The sequence below is a fragment of the Mesocricetus auratus genome, unplaced genomic scaffold (assembly GCF_017639785.1).
Source record: "Mesocricetus auratus isolate SY011 unplaced genomic scaffold, BCM_Maur_2.0 Super-Scaffold_100008, whole genome shotgun sequence".
Taxonomy (NCBI): domain Eukaryota; kingdom Metazoa; phylum Chordata; class Mammalia; order Rodentia; family Cricetidae; genus Mesocricetus; species Mesocricetus auratus.
Genome location: NW_024429192.1, coordinates 7643029 through 7663920, shown reverse-complemented (window position 1 = coordinate 7663920; position 20892 = coordinate 7643029). Strand labels below are relative to the sequence as shown.

The following is a 20892-nucleotide window of genomic DNA, read 5'->3' as shown; positions in this document are numbered from 1 at the left end:
TAAAAATCATATTTGAGCTGGATTTATTTCATTCCCCCCTCCATTCATATGAAGAGACATATTTTTTAGGCATTAGTAATTAAAAAAACATGTATAAATTTCTTAGAGTATAATTACAACATACTTGTTGAGGGAGTGAGATTATTCAATATTTACAAATCATATGTTGAAAGAACAGGGCTTTACAAATGTCATTTTTATCCATCCAAATGGTTCTAGAATAAAATTAGGACACAAAAGATTTCCACTTTTGGAGCCTGCTGGAGGGTCAGCTCACTCCCTAAGAACATATTCTAGGTTCTTGTGAGCTTTTGGGCTGCCCTCCCTACAGACGGAGGCTCTGGGGGTTTCTGTGAGTGGCCGGCCACCTGTCACAACTCGGCATAGCCAGGCTGGGGGCAGCCAGCTAGAACTAGGCTGAGGCACTCCTCCCATGCTCAGTTTGCTGGTGAATCCTCTCCTTGTGGCTGAGCTTTCTGAACCTCACTTTCTCTACCTGCAGACCAGGACAGTGACATCTCCCTTTCAGACCTGACGAGATCAACTACGGCCACTGATGCCATTATTTAAGGAAAAGTGGAAACCATTGTGCACGAGTGACTTCTTCTTCCCACTGTCACTCAAGGGCACTCAGCTATGAGAAGACTCTCACCTTGAAGAAAAAAAAATCAAGACATTTCCACATCACAAAGCAAAAGCAGAATGAAATCAATCACCTTCTAGTTAAAGACATAGGCTAATTCCATGTTCACAGAGAGAGGGACTTCCCATCACGTCAAATTTACACTCACTTTGGATTTTCTCTAACTGGAAGATGTCACTGCTGAATCAATTACTGTTCAACCATCAGGCTGCAAAATGGCACCCACAGAATGGCACTATTAAATGCATTAACATATATATGGGAGGGCACAGAAAGGCAAACAGCCAAATGCCCGCAGTGGTCAGCTCTGTACTGTATCTTCGTCTCAGGTTTTCTATACTGTGTGTGGGTACGGCAGTACACTCATTACAAACCTAGAAATGTGTGCATGGAGACAAAGCGCTCCTGGAAAGCTCCCTGCTCCTCCCACAGACACTGCTTACATACGCTGCACGCTGCTTACATACGCTGCATGCTGTCACAGGGCTGCTGCGTGTGCAGGACACACCCAGCCCTCCTCCCTTAGACCGTACACAAGGGTGCTCGAGAAGAGGCCTCCGCCCAATTCTGCTCTTCCCTGGAAAACCACCCAACAGCCACATACATACCTTGCAAATGACCTCCAGGGTGTCCCTCGCAGTGTCCCCTGGCCTCACAACCGTCAAGGCTGGCTGATTATTGGGCAGACAGAACCAGGATGGAGAGAAATATTCATGGACCCAGATGTCACAGTCTGGGTTGTGCTGGTGGACACTGGGTAAGCCCACTTCCTTGTCCCTCTGTGGTAAGAAATACAGTAAGCAGGGCTGCAGCAGTCCAGGACGAACCATGTCAGAGCCCAGGTATCTACACCCAGGGAAACAGCCTGTGGGAAGGGATGGCCGTACTGGAGCCCTTGGGAGCAAGAACTCTTGAGAAAGGAGGGGGAAGAGGAGACAGCCTCCGACTCTGGACACGCCCCCCCCACCTGGCTCATGGGTATTATGTGGGCATGGAAGATGGGGAAAAAGAAAAACCAAGTCATTCATTTGGTTCACTGCACTGTTTCTTCCGCAAAGGCATTTTAAAATTTGAGCAGCCAGGTGGTGTAACCTGGTGGCGCACTATTTTGATCTCAGCACTCGGAAGGCAGATCTCTGTGAGTTCAAGGCCAGCTTGGTCTACAGAGTGAGTTATAGGACAGCCAGGGCTACACAGAGACAAACAATAACAACAATTAAACAAAAAAAAAAATCCAAGCAGAGTATTCTATCAGCAAGAATATCTGCCATGTAAAACTTCATACAAAGCAACAACGAGGCCCCAGGGAAACTGTGTTCACAGAGATAATGCCCCGGGCAGCAGCATCCTGTACTCAACTTGGACCACCAGGACAACTCCGGGAGGAAGAGTGCACATCCCAGTTTTAAGAGCTGCAAGGACCCTCCTTAGGCCATTGCCACGACTGTCGTCTCAATCACACACACACTGGCTGCGGGTGGAGGAGTAGAGCGTCTGTGGGGTGGGGGAAGGATATTTACGGATGCGGCCGGGCTGAACCGAAGCAAGGAGAATGGCTAGCATAGCGAGTACCCCGTGGATGGCTGGTCCAGTAGGAGCCCAGTCCAATAAGCAAGGGAAGACTGTGTTAGACGGTCGTAATGTAAAAATACTTGGTGCTCAAGTGATACGCCCCTATTAGGGCTTTATAACAAGAGCTCCGGTTGGTAAATATGGATCTACAGAGTCCCAAGAACAAGGCTAATAGTAGCAACATACAAGAAGAAACAAAGTTCTCAGTAAACCCTGGGAGGTGGTAAAGTGACTTCCATTAACGGAAATCATGGGGTTCAGGAATGAGGAAAGGCCCTGTAAGGGCCAGTTGTGGAAGAGTCTCGGGCCTGCTTTTGAACACTGCTACTTCCACAGATAAGAGGGACTCCAGGAAAAGAATTGCCAAAAAGCAATCGCTTGTCTACAGCCCATTACCTACAATTGGAATCTTCCCAGGCTGTTGCCACATGCCACATTAAATAAGTGCCCCTTAGCACTGGATCAACCCCAGATTTGCATCTAAACTGTTCTTTGAGATGAGGCTAAACGCCAGGAAGTGGAATTTTAAAAGGTTTGCCTATAAAAATGGAAAACACAGACACAAACAAGAGTTGTGTCATTCCTACACCCTATGTACAAGAAAGGGCATTGCATCATTTAAAACGTATAACGCATGCAAAACTGGTCAACTTCAGATATGACAACACAAATATTAAAGGCTATGCTTGGATCATATATAGGTGCAGCAATCTAATTTCATCACGAAGTTATTGAAAGAGGGTGCCATGGGAGTGTATTCCCTAAGTTGACCCTCCAAACCCAGGAGGACACATCCGGGAGGTTTGAATAAAGGAAAGGCTTTCCTGTGACCACTCTTCTCCTGTTTCCTCCAGTACCAAGAACTCTACACTGTACTCTGGTTTCTGAGGCTCAGATCCTTCTAGAACACTGGGCTTAGCCAATGCTGACTAATAGTACTTGGTTGCATGGCAACCAAAAGCTGAATTCTGTCACACTGATCCTGGGAATGGGAACCAGGAAATCACAGCAACATTGTGCTGTCACCCCCTAGAACCCCAAAGGAAAGTGGAATGGGGTCCTGAAAAGGGGGGGTACTCTTTTTTTTAAGAGAGGCTACAGAAAGTGGCCATGAGGGGATCAATGTCCTGATGGGGTTTCAATCCCAGCGGTTTGAAAGCCCCTATTAAATTCAAGCACAAGGCTGAATCATATCTGTGAACCTCAAATTGAGTATCTGACTTGGGAGCAAATGCATTTACGTGCACACACGTGCGCGCGCGCGCACACACACACACACACACACACACACACGCTATCACAGCATTTCTTTGACACTAATGCGAACAAAATGGCATGTGTGGGCAGACGGTGAGGACATTAAGATCTCTCCTCTTGGGAATAAAAGTTGCACATAAAAAGGAATTAGCAATGGCATAAAATGTTCAGTTAACTCAGAATTCAAATCTTCTCTTCCGTTCTGGTTGGAGTCCTACACATCAAATACTAAGTATGGGAAATGTTATGTCAGCAGGGAACTGTTCTTATTAGCACTAAGAGTTAAACAGAAAACTGGCTCCTCCACCTCCCGACAACCTATTACATAACTATTTTAAAAAACCCTGATCGTTTCAGTTTTTCACGCTGAGTATAGTTGATTTTAGCAACCCCTCCAAACCACAGCATTGTGTATACGCTAATGTACTTGTGTGCTTCCAAAAGGAGCGCTGTTTATTTTTACCTTGCCATCTGGAACAGTGTCATCAAATATTCCCTCTAACGATTTCTTTACTGCATCAGGTCCTTCTCCAAACACCTGCAAATAGAAAAGTCTCCCCTTAAAAGAAAAAAAAAAAGAGAAATCTGGGCAGCAGGGCAAAGAAAGCAAGGACAGCCACTGGAAATGGACAGAGCTTTGGGAAAACATCACGGCAGAACTCAGGCCCATTGGATCCCAGACTGTCACAATTTAAGGCAGAGAACCACAAGAATCAGGTCCCCATAGGCCAAACTCCCCACACCTTTAATAGTTTAGACACGAGGAAATCGTTTGCTTTTAGAATGTGGACAATTCATCATCTACATTTAAGAGAGGATGCACACAGGCAAAGAACTAGACTCATCCATGTAGAAGACTTCACCTGATAGGCCCAGGCAGCTACTGGCCCACAATTACACTTCCTTTCAAAGTCATGCCCTCCCATAGAACTGGAGAAGGTATGTATAGCTTTTGTGACTTATAAAAGGTAGAAAGGGTTGCTTTTTGTTTTTTTAAGAAAAACAGAAAACTGTCTATTTTTTGAAATTTGATAAACTGGCCAACTTTAAGATATAAAGAAAATGATCAATACCTAAACACAGACACTGTTTATTTAGGAGTCCTGAATTAGTGATCAGATTTCCATTACAACATTTATGGCTAAGCAAGATTTTTAAAAAATTTACTTTACGAATTATAAGAATGATTAACCACATGTTGTGAAGATGTTTGCAAAATTGAAATTTTTTCACACATTTCAGTAGGCTACAGTTTAATTCAACAGGTAAAGCCATATAAACCAACAGTTTTGATAAAACATTAAGTCAAACTTGTAAGACCACTCCCCCCAGAAGGAGGGGAGATAGATGCTAATAGCCCCTTCTGCAGATAGGATGGGGACCATTGAGCCTCTACTGTGCCAAGTCCATGATAACAAACTCTACATCCCACCATCTCCGAAATTAGAAAATAAACAAGGTTGTTCTGTCCTACACTCTCTAATCACCCATTAAACTAGTCTCTTTCAGTTCCATCAAGGCAAAAAGCATCATGTTTCCAAGGTGAGTGTTGGCCAACTAAGGAATTTAGGACAGCAGCCTTCAGGGCCAACTCTTAATACTTCATCCCTATGGAAGTTGGTGGCTGCAGTTCTCAGAGTAAACGGTAAAGGAGTGCTTTGATGAAGTCAGTTTTGCTCAGTGGCATCTCACGGAGGTTACACTGGGGATCTGACCGTAACTCCTCACAGTCAGAGTCTGACTGTCCAGCCACAGTAGCCCATGAAATGAACACTCCCTCCAAAACAGGGAAAATCTCTCCTGTCTCCTGATCTCTGAAGTCTAGACCAATAGTTTGAGCCTGTTCAGTGAGGTTGGATGACAATAATGGAGAGTGGAGTTTTCCAGCAGTAACACAGGCAAGAGACAGGCCTTAGCAACAAAGAGGGACCAGAAGGGCCCCTGGGTGTGGTTACTCAGGGCTCCACCCACCATCGGTCGAGATGATGTTAGTTACAACATACTCTGCCAGCCCTGGGCCCGAGCAGAAGCGGCAGCCGTGGTCGTCACTCTCACACTCCTGGGTCCTCGCTCCCATAGACTGAGGAGCTGCCCATTTAAGGCCACCTTCCAAATCTCAGGAACGAAGAAATGAACACATTTCCCTGGAGGCTGCCTCTGATCCGGCACCTGAGACGGCTTAGGAAGACTACAGCTGATGCTCCCTTGGCTCCCTGTGGCGGCTGCTCTATTCTGAGGGCTTGCCCAAGTTCTGCACGTTTCTTCAGTGGGTCTGTGATTAACCCGAGTTTGGGTGGAGTGCAGGTGGGAGACGGGTGGTGACAGATTAATAGCAGAGCTCAATGTTTGGGGTATAAATTACTTATTAAAAAGTGTCTAGCAAAACTAACTTCATGTCGAGTTGATTTAAAGTGTCCATAAGGAGAAACATGCACGCTCACATTTGCAAACCAAGTGACCCAGAAGCAATATCTGTAGGTCCTTTGTGTGAACCTACCTGGTTGATGGTTGGGCGTCCCTGCTTTTTTTTGGAGGTAGTGTCCAGGCCCCAGAGAGAAGAAAACCTGCTCCTTCGCTTGCTCGCAGACCTGGACATGGCCTGGGTACGTCTTCTCACCCCAATCTCCCCAGTGCGGGCGGCCACCTGGGATTGGTGGAGACAGAAGAAGCCACAGGAGAGGTCTATGAAGAGCGACACCGGTGCCCTGGGTGGTCACACAGTCCTACCCTTTGGCAAACGCTAGCATACTCCTGACCCTAGTTCTCACGGCGTGAATCTATGATTCACAGAGATGGAGACTCTGGGGGCCTTCACTGATGGAAAAGGGAAAGGTGGCAAACTCGATCACTGCAGGAAATGAGTAACAATAAACAAAACGGCAAGAAAAGATGTCCCCTTGCTGAGAGTTAGCTCTCCTCCCCCCGGCTTGGCCAGCTGCCGCACCTAAGCATGGAACCACACCACATCCATTTCTGGAGATGCTCGGTAAACGCTACAGACCAGTTTATGCATTTTAATTAAAAATGATACCAAGGGCCAGGCGTTGGTGCCGCACACCTTTAATCCCAGCACTCAGGAGGCAGAAGCAGGCAGATCTCTGTGAGTTTGAGGCTAGCCTGGTCTACAGAGTGAGTACCAGGACAGCCTCCAAAACAATACAGAGAAACCCTGTCTCGAAAAACCAAAAAAAAAAAAAAAAAAAAAAAAAAAAAGATACCAAGGTTGGTAAATAAAACCAGATTTGTCCCCTATGATTCTACATTGAAATCTATACTAACTGATCTCTTCCATCTGTTGGGATCTCTTAGAATATATAAAACCATCCTCCTCGCTAGGCGAGTAACCGCCCTAGCATCCAGCACCTCCACTGGGAAATCCCCAATGTATCTGGGCATGTGGCCAGGAACTCAAAGCTGGCTTCTCGTCCTTGTAGCAGAGCACGGGCTCGTGACCAATTCGGATAATGGGACAGCTTCTAGGAAGTGTTCTCAAAGGAGGATTTGGTGCAGCCCAGTGATGAGGACTTTACCATTGCCTGAAACACCAGGCTTTTCCAGGATAGAAGACCAAGGAAAGGCAACCTCCTTGCCAGACTGGGCTACATACCCAGATCCCTAAATCCACAAAAGTACACACCCTCTCTGTGTTCTCTCTGTCTCCATGTCTTTTGCTCCCCCACCTCCATTTCATTGCACTGGGGACTGAACCCAGGACCTGACAGGTTGCTGGGCAAGCACTTGACCACTGAGCCACATCCAAGCCTAACAAAGGTACAGAGGAGTGGAGGATTTTCTCGTATATTCATGCATTCTCTCCTCCCTACACACCTCTCACCTACCTATCTATCTATCTATCTATCTATTCATCCATCCATCCATCATCTATCTATCTATCCATCTATCTATCTATCATCTATCAATCATCCCCACATATATGTGTAGTAAACACAGATCTTCCATAACTTACATGTGTCATGGTCATGTGAGAAGGACATTACACTTGCATTTCTTTTTAAAGCTATGCCTCCAAGGTACCATCCAACCAGAGAGACATTTCAGCACAGGATACCCATATTTGAAGCTGCCCTCTGAGGACTCCAGGAAGGCCTTAGAGCTGCAGAGACTTGAACTTTACATTACGTTCCAGGAACTTCAGGAACTTCTGCCAGGAGAGCTCAATAGGCCACCCACAAGATCTCCTTTCAAAAGGGCACAGCAGGAGGCTCAGTGAGTCAGACTGGAAATGAACCCCACACACACACACCTGCTCTCTGCTGCTGGAGGTGAACATCTTAGAACCCACTTGTCATAGACTCCCACAGGGGCAACTCCCAGTGTGACAGACGCCAAATGGCAGCAGCCTCAGTGGTGTTGGGTAACACAAGGGGCCTCCCACACCTCAGCATGTTGGCCACAAGGCATTTCCCTGGGTCTTCAGTATTTTCAGTATCAACACAGAAGAAGCCCAGCGAGGAGACGGGCAAGGACCCCCACATGCACTCAGAACCCAAGCCAAAACAGCTTCTGTGCCAGGGCATTGGGGAGAAGGGTCTTGGACGCGGGCGCTGAGGAGTCTTTTCCTGTCTCGGCTAAGTCCTTAAGAAACACAGATCAGACATTAAAAAGTGGGAGCCAAGACTCCCATGGGAAATTTTATGAGAACTATTTTAACCTACACTCATTCTTGAGGCAATGGCGGGGGGAGGCGTGACCCACGAATAGGAGGCATCATAAAACATGTCAAATGTTCTGGTCCCTACTTTCTGAGCTGAAGGCAAACAAAGCTTGTAAACTGACTAAATCAGAACATGCTGACACATGGATGCTCCCACGGCTGTGTAAACAGAAGAAATGGTGCTAAACTTTAAAATCCAAACCAGATCAGCTGTCTGCTCTCAGCCTATTTACAAACAGCAAGGTCTACTTGAAAGAACAATGTCTGTCTGTCTGTCTGCTTGCCTGCCTGCCTGCCCCCATGCCACACACAGGTAGCCAAGAGGAGTCAGCACCCTGCATCCATGGATTCAAGCAACATCAGATGAAAATTATTCAGAAAAAAATTCCGTATGTATTCCGCACATACAGACATTTCTTCCTCATCGTTATTCAACACACAATATAGTATAAGCATGTGCACACTATCAATCAGCATTGCGTTAAGCGGTGTAAGTAATCTAGATGTGGTCTAAAGTGTATGGGAGGGCACCACGTTTCCTGTGGTGTCCCGGGGGGTCCTGAGGCTGCTCCTCTGGGGATGCTGAGGAAGGGCTACCACAGCAGGATTGCGTTAGCCTGCTCATTTCCTTCCCTGCATGCCTCGCTGTCCGCACTCCATGAACTGCCTGGAGAGCCCCGCTTCCCATCTCTCCTACATGAACACGAGCTCCAGGAGGGCAGACGCTCTGTGCTCTTACAACCCTCATCACAAAGCTAGCAACTGACACAAGCCAGAGGTGTGAGTCTATTTGTCAGTCAAACGAATAAATAAAACATGCGAAATTAAATGGTGTAGAGCAGCAACCATTTAAAAAGTAACTCTTGGAGTTTACAGTCGGGGGGGGGGGGGGCGAAGGCAAGAGAAACCTGTGTACACAAAGACTCCCAGAACCTGGCTGGCTGGCTGAGGCTGCTTCAAAGACTCTAGCTAACAGTTATTGGCAAGTGCTCAGGCCTTGTGGGCGGTATGGCAGCCCCACCCCCACCCCTGACAATAATGACCGAGGGGTACAGAAAACAGGCCCGCAGAAGAGCTGCCGGACAAGAGCTCATGGATTTCTCAATGATCGGTCCTCACAATGCATCCTCTGTGGCGGCCACCTGACTACTTTATCAGTCGGCTCATCTGTGCAAACAAGAACAATGATAACCTTTCTTCAAAGAGTACAGCAGGGACCCTTCAGTTAATGAAGGCAAATCACACTCAGCACGACTGGGACCCACCAGTGAATGGGACGCCCATTGTAGCACAAAGCCCTGCCCTGGCCCTGGGACCCCTGCACCTTCCTTCCATCCTCCCCCACATAAAAGGAGGGGGAAAAGACCCTAGACAAAGGAGGAATTGAAGAAGGCCTCAACTCCCATTGAGAGGAGGGGACCCTTAGGGTCAAATGACAAGGAGAGATGGGGGGGGTGTATCCAATAAATCAGATTAGAATTCTGCTTGGGATGTTCCGTGGGAGCTGATGCAGAAATAGACTCAGAGACCCAATCGAGTATGCTAACTCGTTCTGTCTCCAGCACAGACTGGCGAGGATGCAGGAGTACCAAGATTGGTATACCGAAGCAGCTAGCAAGAGACGGAGCAAAGGGACAGGGAGGCGGACTTAGGGAATGAAACTCTATTCTCCCGACTCGAGGGGCAAAAATCCCTGAGAGTTACCAAGGTAAACTCTCCTTCTACAGGGCCGATTTAACTCACATGGCGCCAAATGAAAAGAGTGCATACATCATAGACTTTAAGAGGGGGAACTAAAGGGCCCAGAGATCAATTACAGACAAGTAGCTTAATGGCTTTTCCTCGTCTGTTTCAGAGACGGCTTCTAAGAAAATAACCAAAGCATTACAAGTTTGCCGCAGAAGGCAAACTGAGTTTCTTGAGTTTTGTCATGTGACAGCAAAGGGGAGAGCTTGACAGGGGGTGTCTCCCTAAGACGAGCTTGCCCATTAATAGAAATAAATACACACTCTTGCCTAGGACATTATGACAGGAGCTGAGTGAATTCATTTATCTCATTTTTCTCCCCCACACACAGAACAGAGATTTGGCTAAGTTAAAAACTAGTGCTCAGGTCTCAAAGTAACAGACCTAGATCATGCAATAAATGAAAAGCTGGGTTCATGAGTTAGCTCTCGCTTGCCCAGCTATGACTTACGAGAGAAATAAAAATGTAACAGCCATAGAGAGAGGCAGGCAAGCAGGCCAGGAGCGGAGCTGTAATTAGCAAAACAAGACAGCTTTTTTTTTAAACAAACTCTAGAAATTGGAGTTAAGACCTCTTTCAAAAATGCAAATCTCCCCTAATTATCCAAATGATGATGCTAATCTATTTACAAAGAACACAAACGCCCCAGACTGAATTATAACGCAGGATCACAGAGCAGGCACAGGCAACACTCAGCTAAGACTTCCCATGGCAGCTCAGGACCCTGACACTTGACATCTAATCCCACGGCAAAAATGTGTTACAGGTGTGCTATAGTTCTCAGGGTGTAGACCTGGACAGGATAAAACATATTGCTTGGACAATGATCCTCCCTCCTTGGCAGCAATGGCCCCAAAGTAATTAAAGCTGTTCTTAATTCAGCAAGTACTCAGTTTGTGAACAGGCAGCACAGCCACACACTCTGCTACTTGGGAGTCGGACAAGAGCTGGTTTCTTGGGATATGTGTCCAGCTACATTGCCACTAAAGCCTGGTCCTGCTCTGCACATCAAACTACAACAAAAAGTAAGACCTCCAATCCACAAAGATCTGTGTCTAGTGTATGGTGTGTGGGGACAGAGGAACTAGACCTATATACGTGAGGGAAAGCCCTCCATCTATCATTTAATTAACTTTATGGCTACAAATGCCACAACTGCCTGAAACTAACCTCTATGCACAAACACTGCAGTGGACATATATCAAGAGAGCGCCTTTATGAAGCTGGGCTGTGGGTAGCAGTAGGATGTTTAACCAGCATGTGTGAGGAGAGAGGGGCTGGGGAGATGGGGCCTTTTGCATTTCCCTTGCGCTACAGTTTTAACCCTATGGAGAGGTTTAACTAATTCCCACACAGGTTCAAATGAAATTTTGCATGAACTGCAAAGTGAAGACAGTTTGGAAATCTGTACAGGGCAGCAAACTAAGAAAACAGTCAAGTCCTGTTCAGGATTAAGCACCAAGATGAATATCTTCCCAAAGTTCATTTGCTTCTACTCACCAGGGCATGAAAGGACGAGACGGAAAAGATCCCAAGGCGGCCCATTGCCACTTTCGTCGGCCGGCTTGCAAAAGCAAGTAGCCTCTTGGGGTTTGGCAGCTCCCCGCCCTGGAGGCTGGCTAAGTAACAGCGGAAACGAAACAGGTCCATCTGGAACTGCTCGAGATTCTGCTCCCAAACAAAGATCTACAGTAGTGAAAAAAACAGGGAGAGAAAGATCAGAAAAGGTAAAAACAAGCGTTGGCCATCCTTTTGTGCAAGAATCTTGCAGATCTGTTTATCATAAAGGTACTAATTACAATTCTTGAGGGTAAACAACAGGGCCCCTAGGTCACCTACGGCACATGTTTTCTTCTTTGCAAAGATCAATAGTCAGAAACTCAGCCTCATAAACGTAAAGGACATTGTTAGTTGTTAGTGCTCTCCTGGCACAGATTTCACAGGGATTTCTGTGGGGGGTTGAGGAAGCATGTTTACTCTGTCAATCCTGACCACAAACCTAAGACACAAGGACTAAAAATGTAGGGATCTCCATGCCAAGACTAAGGAGCTCTCATGTCCACGAGGAAAGGACTTTTAAAAAGCAAAGAAAGGCCAATTACAGGCCAGAACCAAACAAACCAACAGTTCTGGTAAAAGTGGGTTGGTGTTAAAGGGGTTAGGGAACAGGGTTCCATCCACGGCCAGTGCCTACACACGTCCTTGCCACTCAAAGTGACAAAATAGCCTCTGGTCACTGATGTGACATTCGAATGAGGTCACACAAGAGCCAGTGCATTCAAGAATAAGGCACTGGCTCAGTGCCAGTTCATGGGACTAGAGAGACGGCCCAGCAGTGAGAGCATTGGCCATTCTTATAGGGGACCTGGGTTCTGCTGCCAGCACCCACACGGCGTCTCATGACCACCTGTAACTTCACCTCTGGCGGTGCTGATGCCCTCTTCCGGCTTCTGTGGGCACCAAGAATGCATGAGACAGACAGACAACCCTTCGGAAAGACGAAATGAAAGCTCAGAGAGGGGACCTTGGTGACAGCTCCCAGCTTGATCTTGGTTAAAGTCCGTGTGAAGACACACGCTCAGGACGGCACCGGTCACAGCAAATGGCTCAAATCCCCCTTAAAGAAGATACCGGTAATGGTGCCGCACCCGTGCAACGGGATAAGGAGCGGCCCCCAGAGAGGCGAAGGGACTGCTGTGTGAGCCCCGATGCAAATCAGACTCCAAAGGGCTGTGCAAAGCAGAGAAGGCAGGCACAGGGGTCACACACTAAGCAACTACACTCATACGAAGCATCTCAAAGGGGCAAGCCCTTAAGATGGGATCCAGGGACAGAAGGGGACAAACACTTACCAGGAGTTAGGCTCCCTTTAGAAGTGGATGAAGAAGGTGGCCACCTAACACTGTAAGTCTATTGACTGTTGCTAAACTGTTATTCCCTTTACATGGTCACTACAGAGACCAATAACAAAGAACAGAGCAAAGGGACCCTGTGTACCCTGAAGCTACAGTGACTGTGCACAAATTTCTTCTTTGTCAATATTTCTAAAACATTAATATCTTTTAGGTATCACAGATGATGTAGGGATGAATTAAAATGCATGAGAGGATGTGTGTAGGTTATAGACACATATACTATGCTGTTTTATGTCAGGGACTGGGCATACCCAGATTTGGGATTCTGCAGGGGTCTTGAAACCAATTCACAATTGGGTAGTGAGGGACAGATGTACGAACTTTTAAAAAAAATACCCATCCCTGGGCTGGAGAGATGGCTCAGAGGTTTAGAGCACTGACTGCTCTTCCAGGGGTCCTGAGTTCAATTTCCAGAAACCACATGGTGGCTCACAACCATCTACAATTCAACCTGGTGCCCTCTTCTGGCATGTAGGCAGAACACTGTATATGTGATAAATAAATAAATCTTTAAAACAAAAAAATCCCATCCCTATCCCCCCCCCAATTTAGGATTCTAAGTTTATTGAGGAATCAGGAATGAATCCCCCTCATAGCTTACCTCCAAGATAAGGAGGGAAAGGGAACAGTAGGCTTCCAAACACAGTTTCCCCTAGAATCACAAGGATTGGTAGAAGCCTGTCTCTGACTTCCGCCTTCCACTCAATGCCATATTGTTCCCTTTAGCTCATAACAATCAACTCTGAACAAAAGGCGAGGAAATGACAGTCACAATAAAGAGCTTAACAGTCTGGATGACAGGCTGCTGCCATGGGAAGGGAAGATCTTTCAAGATTCTGAGACAGGAGAAACCAAACAAAACCATAAAGACCTGAGCGGTCTGCCAGCTCCAGACACAAAGGCACAGTCACCTGGTCTAAAATGGTCTTCTTCTTCTTGGAGTCAGTGACAGAGGACAGCTGCATCTCACCCATCTTCTTCATCTTCTCGTCCATGTCGATCTTCTGCTCCAGCTTCTTGATCTCCGACTTGAGGAGGCGGAGCGTGTCTTCCTTGTGGTGGTGTCTTGCGACGGCAGCTGCGCAGGCAGAGTGGATGGCAGTGATCCAATTTTCCAGTTCTGTCTGACTGGTGGTCTACATGGAGGGGGGCAGAGAGTTGCTTCTTAGAAGATGACAGAAACTAAGTGTGTTCAGGGAAGCAGTGTCTGTGAGTCGAGGTGTCAGGTGTACACACACACACACACACACACACACACACACACACACACACACACGCAAGACTACCTTAACTTACCCAGTCTAGAAATCCATAAAAGAGGGCCAGACCCACCACTCAAGTGGTACCCTCAAAACCACATGTTACCCAACGTGCCTAAGAAATTCTCTTGCTTAATGATAGTTCTAAAGAAACCTAGTTCAGTTATTTATTTATTTATTTATTTATTTTTGGTTTTTACAAGACAGGTTTCTTTGTATTGTTTTGGAGGCTGTGGGTCCAGCCCAGCCTCGAACTCACAGAGATCCGCCTGCCTCTGCCTCCCGAGTGCTGGGATTAAAGGCGTGCACCACCACCGCCCGGCGAAACCTAGTCCAGTTTTAAGTAGCTGTATCAAAACTAGGGTTGGGGAAGAGTTCAAGACAACCAGGATCAACACTGCCTTAGGGAAGTCCAGGGATAACATTCATGAGCAGCCACAACCCCAACAGTTATCCACAAACTATCAACAGCTTGTTTCAGAAGAGCACTAAGATGATGCTGTGTGACACACCAAAGGGCAGGTGACCTCCAAACGGGAGTGGTATGAGACAAAATTATCATTATATGCAAAATCATGAAGCATTCACATGATCTGTACAAGCTCAGGCCAAATCCCAACACAGAGGAGGGGAGGTGTCAACAAGTCCCATGGCTGGCCGAACAGTTATTGGCATATGATCGCTGCTGGGAAAGGTGAGTCACTTTGCTTTAATTGTGTGATCCCTGGCTTATCAGTTAGGCTCCACACCACGAAGTGGTCTCCAATGAAAACTGGGTTAAAAGATCAGGAGAAGCAGGAGGTGGTGGTGCAAGCCTTTAATCCCAGCACTCGGGAGGCAAAGGCAGGCAGACCTCTGAGTTCAAGGCCAGCCTGGTCTATAGAGCGCGTTCCAGGACAGCCTCCAAAGCTACACAGAGAAACCTTGTCTCAAAAAACAAAAAACAAAAAAAGCTGTCTTGCCACTTAAGAAAGTGCTCAACATCCCTAGCTATCCAGGAAACACAAATCAAAACAACTCTGATACCATCTCACTCCTGTCAAAATAGCTAAAATCAAAAACTCCAACGACAGTTTATGCTGGAGAGGATGTGGAGAAAGGGGAACACTCCTCTGCTGCTGGTGGGAGTGCAAACTTGTACAGTCACTTTGGAAATCAGTATGGAGATTCCTTAGGAAAATAGGAATCAGTCTACCACAAGACCCAGCAACTCCACTCTTAGGCATATATCCAAAAGATACCCATTCATACAACAAGGATGTCTGTTCCACTATGTTCATAGCAGCATTATTTGTAATAGCCAGAACCTGGAAGCAACCTAGATGTCCCTCAACTGAACAGTGGATAGAGAAAATGTGGTACATTTACACAATGGAGTACTACTCAGCAGGGGAAAAAACAATGGAACCCTGAAATTTGCAGGCAAATGGATGGCACTAGAAAAAAACCATCCTGAGAAACAAAAAGAGAAACATGGTATGTACTCTCTCATATATGGATTTTAGACATGAATCAGGGAAGTACCAGTAGACAATCCCACTGCCAGAGACTCTGGGAAACAGAACCTTCATCCAGTGACTGATGGAAGCAGAGGCAGATACCCATAGCTAAACACTGAACTGAACTCCTGGAATCCAGTGTCAGAATAAGAGAGTTAAGACTGGGCTGGTTTAACCCACAGAAACAGTTGACCTGAACAAGGGGGGAGCTCTTGGACCCCAAATTGATGGCTGTGTGGAAAGCATGGGACTGACCCAGACCCCCTGAAGGTGGGTATCAGTGAGGCCTAGGAAATCTATGGGGCTTTGGGTAGTACTTACCCCTGGTGTACAAATAGACTTTGAGTGTCCATGCCACAGTATGGGATGCTTTCTCAGCCGGGACTCTTGGGGGAGGGTCTAGGCCCTGCCCTGGATGAAATGACAGACTCTGGAGATCCACCATGGAGTGCCTCACCCTCCCTGGGGATCGGAGTAGAGATTGGGTGGGGGCCTGGGGGACCTGGTGGGGAGGGCGGGGGAGGAGGGGAGGGAGAGGGAGCTGGGATTGACATGTGAAACAAGCCTGTTTCTAACTTAAAAAAAAAATGCTGTCTTGCAAGAAAACCAGCTTACAACCCTTGAAGACCTGGCAGTCGTGTTTATATAGAGAGAAACACATTGTCTGTGGATGAAGACTGCAATCATCTAGACATGCTCATAACGAAACAGTGACAGTGACTGGCAAGCAAACGGGACTGATCTGTGAGGACTGAGCAGGGGGAGGTAAGGACGTTAGAGCCACAGGTAAACAAGACTGGAAAGGAGCTGCATGTGCGTATGTGCGTGTATACACACAGGTGCGTATCCGCTCTTAAGTATTCCCTTTCAGGACCCTTATCGTACACCTTTTCTCTTAAAAAAAAAAATGAGTTCAGGCTCCTCCCACAAACAATGAGACCACCAAGCCCCTGCCAGGGTGACACAGTGTCTGACCCTGGACCTCTCAGAGTTGACACAGCTGCATCAATGGCAGTATGTGGTACCTGCTATATTGACGGTGTGTGTCCCCTCGACCTCCCGTCTAATCCAAGACCTATGCTTCTATCATATACCTGACTGCATCTGTTCTCCACCTGACCCATGCTCTGGGCCAATGAGAGACTCTGCCTCCAAAAAAAGTAGGTTGTCCCTAGGTAACACACACATAAGCACTGGCGGCACATCCATAAACAAACAAAGCAGCCAGCCCGAGAGGAAACAATGTCAGTCTTCCACAGAAACATGGGATGACAGGTTTATGAAAAATTTAGCCACCAGACCCTTTAACCACTAAGAACGCGCATCTCAGCCATCTAACGCTATAACCCTGTCAGTGGTGGAAGGCATTTCCATTAGTGAGATTTTTTCTCTCTCTCCTGCTGTCCTGTCTAAATAAAGCAGCAGTTCCTACCGTTCCCTGTCATTAAACCAAATCCATTTCTGAGCAGGACAATCCACTAAATGAGCTTTGGGGCAAAGCTGGTCCTTCGGCAGCGGCAAGAGGGAGCCCTGCGCTGATGAGGGCGGGAAACCTGTGTGCTGACTGCTTCTGTGGAGAAGCGCCTTGGCCGTCCTTCCATCAGCTCTCAGGCTCCAGAGTTCTGACGTGAGCTCGGCACAAGGCAGACTTAACGCAGGGGGTACTGGGAGGGCCTCTCCGAAGACTCAACTCTGACACTCAGAAAGGCTGCTGGACCCACTAGCCTTGGCGTGACCTCCATACAGCAGGCAAATGTAGTCAGGGACACAGGCTAAGAAAGTCTTCCTCTCCAGAGCCCAGTGGTCACAAAGGCAGAAGGAGAGACCACCCACCCCCACGCCCTGGCTCCCATCACTGTCACCCCCTTCTCACACCCATGGCAGTGGACGGGTAGAGAGAGCAGTTTTGTGATTTTTCATCGGCCTTCTGGGGATGCTGCAAACAATGCATGAAGTTCCGTGAGGGGGGAGACAGAAGCCTTGACGTGTGTTTGCTTGAAAGCCCCTCTGTGTGCAGAGACGTGATGAAGCTCGGGACTTCACCATGTATTTAAATAGATCCAGCTTCAATGCCTACAAAACTGTCCACTGAGGTCCCTCCACAGAAGATGGACAGGCAGGCGGAAGGGGTATCATGATGGAGTATGAACAGAGAGTGATCACCAGGCATGGGATGTGCCAGCCTCTAGCGGGAAAGCCAGAGAGCAGAGAAACAAGAACAGGTACCCTGAAGTTTCCCTTAGACCCACAGCATCCTCAGAAAAGCCAGAGGACCAGAAGCTGGAAAGCAGTATCAGTGCCTGTTACAGAGAAAGAAGGAGGTGGAAATAAGGAGTCGGAGAAGGAGGCATCAGAAATCCAAACACTGAAACTAGCTCGCTTTAGATGTAAGCGACCTCCTCTTTCTCCTTCGCAAGCAGCCTGTGATGTGTCTTCTTCACGGCAATGGGAAGCCGGCCGAAAACCGCCTGCACTGTGCTTTTAACACAGGGAAACCTCTGACACACTGGCAGAAGGGACACTGATTGCCGTCACTGCGCGCCGTGACCCCGTACCCGCCATCGGGGACAGTGGGGTTCTGCCCCAGCTCCACACCTCAGGGGGGCCCACACTTTAAAGTGTTTCCCTTGAGGGTCTTCGAGTCCCCGCTCTGGCCTCCAGAGTATCTGTGTCTAGTGGAGGCGCCTGGGTCAGAGGCAGAGGCCTCCTGAATTCATTGACGCTCTTGCTGGTCTACGTTCATTCCCGCTCCCCTGCAACGGGATTCGTCAACACAAGAGCAGGCTGTCAGGTAACTGTGGCACACACCCCTGCTCGCCCCCTTTCTGTGAGCATTCATCCACTCTCCCCTCGCTTCCTAGCAGGAGCTGAAGTCGAATATGCAACCACTAAAAACTTTCTACGGTGCAGCCTGAGAGCAGGGATACAGCCCACCATGTTGGGAAAGGGGGATTTAGTTATTCATGAATTACCACAGAAAAGAAAGACTGAGATGGAACTTGTCCTACCTACAGCACCAAGGAAGGACATAAGGGTCCATCGTGGTATCAGCAAATCAACTTCAAGGGCAAAGCCACAAAAACAATGCTTAATTAAAAGGAATCAAAGTCCTGTGTTTGCGTTTAAAGGGAAAATCTACCAAAATAAATGGGGAAGTCTTTATGGTGCACATGGCGGCATAAGAGTTGATGCCGGGGGCGGGAGGGTGTTAAGGTACCGCAAACTCGGAATGAGTTGACCGTGTGATTTAAAGGTTGTGGGAGGGAGGGGAAAACGGGTGTGGCAATGCAGGGTGCACGGCGCTGACAGCATGAGGACAGTGGGCACAAGCCCCGGGTCACATACAGATAACAGGTGGAATGGCTCAAGCCTCGGGCAGACTGTCCAAAGAGCAGACACCACTACCAGCTGAAGACCTGGGCCAGACTCTCATTAATGCCCAAACAAGAAAACCACAGGAGCTAACAAACAGTGTCACAAGGAACTCAACACCTAACAAAGCCGATAGGTGAAAAGCCTGGGGTTCCCTAATCACAGGAGTAAATGGTGGGCAGCCGGGAGGCTGGTGTGCAGGCCAAGCCCTTTCATTCTTGAGGGGGGGGGGTGTCTGCCATCAGTGAGTGCAAGTCCCAGGATGCTAAATCCCCTCTACAGTCTCTTCTACAGAGTGTTCTCGCTGCATGTCCCCAACCTGCTATCTAGCCCTGGGCATTTGTCTGTGACCTTCATGACCTGTCTAAAGTCTGGCACCTGGAAGCAGGATTCCCCAGAGATTGGTGAAACTCAAAGCCTCTCCTTATTCACCGTGAAGCCTGTTCTGCTTCTATAATGCAATGATTAGGAAAGGCACAGAAAATTCCCCTCTCTGTTTCTTCCTAGCATCCAAATGATGATGATGGAGACCGCGAATCTGCTGTCTGTTGGACCAGGCTAATCAACCGCTTAATCTGTGACCCAAGAGAATGGTGCAGATGCGGTTTTCTCAAGTTTCTGTCTAATGCACACAAAGTACTGTTTCTTTTTATGAGTTTTTTTTTTTAAAAACGTGCATAAAGTGGCCTAGTGAAATGGTCTTCGAAAGGAGAGAAAGCATACCAAGAGGCTGCTCTCTCCTGCTAACGTCAATCTTTTTCCTCTCCTTTGCATACCACACAACTTTCTGCTCAACCAAGCGTCTATCTCGCTTGTCCTGTCTGGTAGCTGTGCTCCCTAGGCATTCGGGACAGGAATTTGAAACACATGTTGGGATGTTTCCTTAGAGTGGCTGCGTTTTGGGGAACTGTGGCATCCTGTAGGAATAGATGAGTGACAGCCAGGAAGGACTCTGGACTTTGTAAGAGGCTGGTGCTGTCTCTGACACCCGGTCGGAGGAAAGAGCTTTAATTAAAACAGTTTGAAGGCAGGAGATACAGCCACACTCTGCAGACAGCATAAAACTTCTTCTATATCAGCTGCTCCAACATTCCCCCTCACTCCCGCCCCCGCTCTGCACACAAAACCCCTTTTCTATTTCTGTGGGTAACTTGAATCTCTTTTCCAGGGCGAATGTGCGGGTATCTGGGCAACAGGGAGGAATCAGCAGCATACAGGCTCTGAAAGCAGTGTGCTCTGACTGAGCCCTGGGGCTGAAATAACCTCCAAATTATTTCCATAATCACGGCTGATCTCCCTCCTTTAACCTCACCCCTGCACACACAGGTTTCTTTCAAATTCGGCACCTCTGGAGTTATGTGGATTACAATAAGTAGATGGCAGAAAATGCCTTCATGGATCCCAAACAACAGTAATTTCCTCTGAAAAGGTTCATTTTGTCCTTTATCCCACATAAGTAGCATAAAAATTCCCCATAACAAGACGACAGCGGTCCCCATGAATACGGTCTGATGTTGCTACAAAAGGCATTTTATAGAATGACTTACCGGGTAGATTCCACTAGCAATTTTATGGCCACCTAAGTCCTTTCATCAGGAATTCGTACAGAGGTGTGTATGGAAAACAACAGCAGGCCCTCCTTCCCATCAATCAGATTATCACACGACGCGTGCAGTGAGGCAAGAAGGACCCAACCCAGGCTGCTGATGACAGAAGTCCCCAAGGAGCAGCTTAACTGCTAAGGCCAGAAAAGGATGGTCACTTTACTGTCACGACTTCTGTGGGTCCACACCCTTCTTAGGATCAGTGGTCACAGCAGCAAAACAAGTATCACACACAACAGGGGGGTGTGGGGAGAGGAGCTCGGGTTAGCTCAGTCCAAACCTGCTACTCACTGACTGAGAAACTGGCGGCTGCTGGGTTAGCTCAGCCCTGCCACTCACTGACTATGAA

General features: G+C 47.6%; 1 protein-coding gene across 9 annotated transcripts in view; it reads right to left on the bottom strand.

The window, feature by feature from the left end:
* Tiam1 (TIAM Rac1 associated GEF 1) overlaps positions 1-20892 on the bottom strand; it is a 340091-nt gene that overhangs the window by 74913 nt on the left and 244286 nt on the right. For all 9 annotated transcript variants that reach the window (XM_040750527.1, XM_040750528.1, XM_040750524.1 and 6 more), the window contains 5 exons: positions 13721-13945; positions 11395-11580; positions 5970-6116; positions 3936-4010; positions 1252-1422 (listed from right to left, as the gene is read on the bottom strand). In XM_040750527.1, coding sequence (XP_040606461.1) covers positions 1252-1422; positions 3936-4010; positions 5970-6116; positions 11395-11580; positions 13721-13945 — 804 coding nt within the window. The remainder of the gene's footprint in view (positions 1-1251; positions 1423-3935; positions 4011-5969; positions 6117-11394; positions 11581-13720; positions 13946-20892) is intronic.